General features: G+C 51.4%; 1 protein-coding gene across 1 annotated transcript in view; it reads right to left on the bottom strand.

The window, feature by feature from the left end:
• The window catches only part of NKAIN4 (Na+/K+ transporting ATPase interacting 4), a gene marked incomplete at its 5' end in the record, with an annotated part of 24,568 nt that extends 24,306 nt beyond the window's left edge, over nt 1–262 (bottom strand). The window contains one exon of the mRNA XM_010145773.1: nt 125–262. Within this exon, the coding sequence (XP_010144075.1) occupies nt 125–262 (138 nt within the window). The remainder of the gene's footprint in view (nt 1–124) is intronic.
• Nucleotides 263–1,621: the final 1,359 nt, after the last annotated feature.

Here is a 1,621-nt window from a genome sequence, read left to right as displayed (position 1 = left end):
TGCTGAAATTGTTTCCAGCACTCACGCCTGATTTCCCAAGGGCTTTCCTCAGCTCCTCATCGCTCGCCGTGTCCCACCAGAGCACAGGCTGCGAAAGGCTCCAAATGCGACAGGTGTTACTTACCACCACGATGTAGCGGGGCCGGTACTGAATAGTGCCGAACAGGCCGAGGATGACGATGATGATGTGGAGGAAGTTGGCTAGGATAGGGGCCCACTGGTAGCCCAGGAAATCGAACACTTGCCTCTCTAATGCAGCAAGCTGGAAGGGAGAAGGAAAAGGAGCGTTATAGATTCTGGGCTCCTGATGTTTATTGCCGAGGTCGTGACGTGCTCCCTGAGCAAACCGCTGCAGCAGCGGAAGATGTTACTCCCTTCCCGAAGCAATTTACTGCCTGTGCACCAGGTCAGTAGGACACAACGTGTGTCTTCCTGCCCCTCCTTCCACTTTGCACTCCTCCCATCTCCTCCCATGGCTAAGCTAACGCAGACCAGTGAGCTCCAGGGTTTAGGTGGGAGCACGTCCTCTGTTCCACGCGCTTTGCAAGGGGCAGGTGGCCCTGGCAGAGGTGAGCACCGGGGCAGTAACATCTTAACTGGCTGCAGCAAGACCTTCAGGAGCTCATTTGTCAGAGCCTTGAGCATCACTCAGTCATTCCTGACATGTCTCATGTTTCTGCTCTCCACCACACATCCATCAAAGTGAGAGAAAGGAGGAAACTCTCTCCTCCACCTTAACCCCAGAGAAAATGCTGCCACCCAGCAAAGGAATTCTGCAAACACATCGGTTTTCCAGGAGAACAGGCTGTGTTCCTCTCCAGCACTAATAACATGGTTCAAGGCTAGTACGATGTTCTAGAAATAAAACTCCATTACTGTGGAAGCACTGGGCCCGATTTTCCAATCATATCAGCATAAAGACGTGCTTTTCATCGGTAGCCACCACCAAGCAGTCCCCCAATCCGGACGGCTGGGTTACACCTGCAGCTGTATGAGCACGGTAAACACACGAGTACGTCCCCACAGCCCTTAAACACCACGGCTGCAGGAGAAACGGGGAGTGGAGCAGGGAAAACCATTTCTGCAGGTTTCTCCCCAGTGCCCAGCCCTGCAGAGACATCTCCTCTTCGCTCCTCTTTGCTATTGCAGCGCAACCAGCCTCCCCCACCGACCAGCGGCTTTGCTAGTGCAAAGGCACAGCCGGAGAGTTCTCTGTCACAGAAAGGTTTCAAAGCCTCTTTAATTCTCATAGTAGTTCACTGCGTCACGACATTTCAATTTTATTTTCACCTAAATCAATTGTAATCAATTTACCATCGATAGTCAATATCAATTTTACTACTAATCAGACGTTAACCAGGGGTGATCCTAGTCCGCTGACATCTTTTCCTGACTTGGCTTTTAAACGGCAGCTGGGGACCAAGCACTGGAGCTTCTGTAATGGCTTAAAGCATTTAAGGATGTGCGTGGTTGCAGGGCCCAGCCAAGCCACACGATGAGGGAAGCAGCATCTATTAAATCACCATTATTCCTCCTTCTTCCTGGGTCAGGGGGGAAATTACCTTCACACCTCTCTCGGGCTAGGAAGGTGTTGCAGTTCTCAGCACTACCTTGGAAATTC

This window comes from Buceros rhinoceros, unplaced genomic scaffold (genome assembly GCF_000710305.1).
Source record: "Buceros rhinoceros silvestris isolate BGI_N320 unplaced genomic scaffold, ASM71030v1 scaffold14421, whole genome shotgun sequence".
NCBI classification, from domain to species: Eukaryota; Metazoa; Chordata; class Aves; order Bucerotiformes; family Bucerotidae; genus Buceros; species Buceros rhinoceros.
This window is presented reverse-complemented; position numbering and strand designations above follow the sequence as displayed.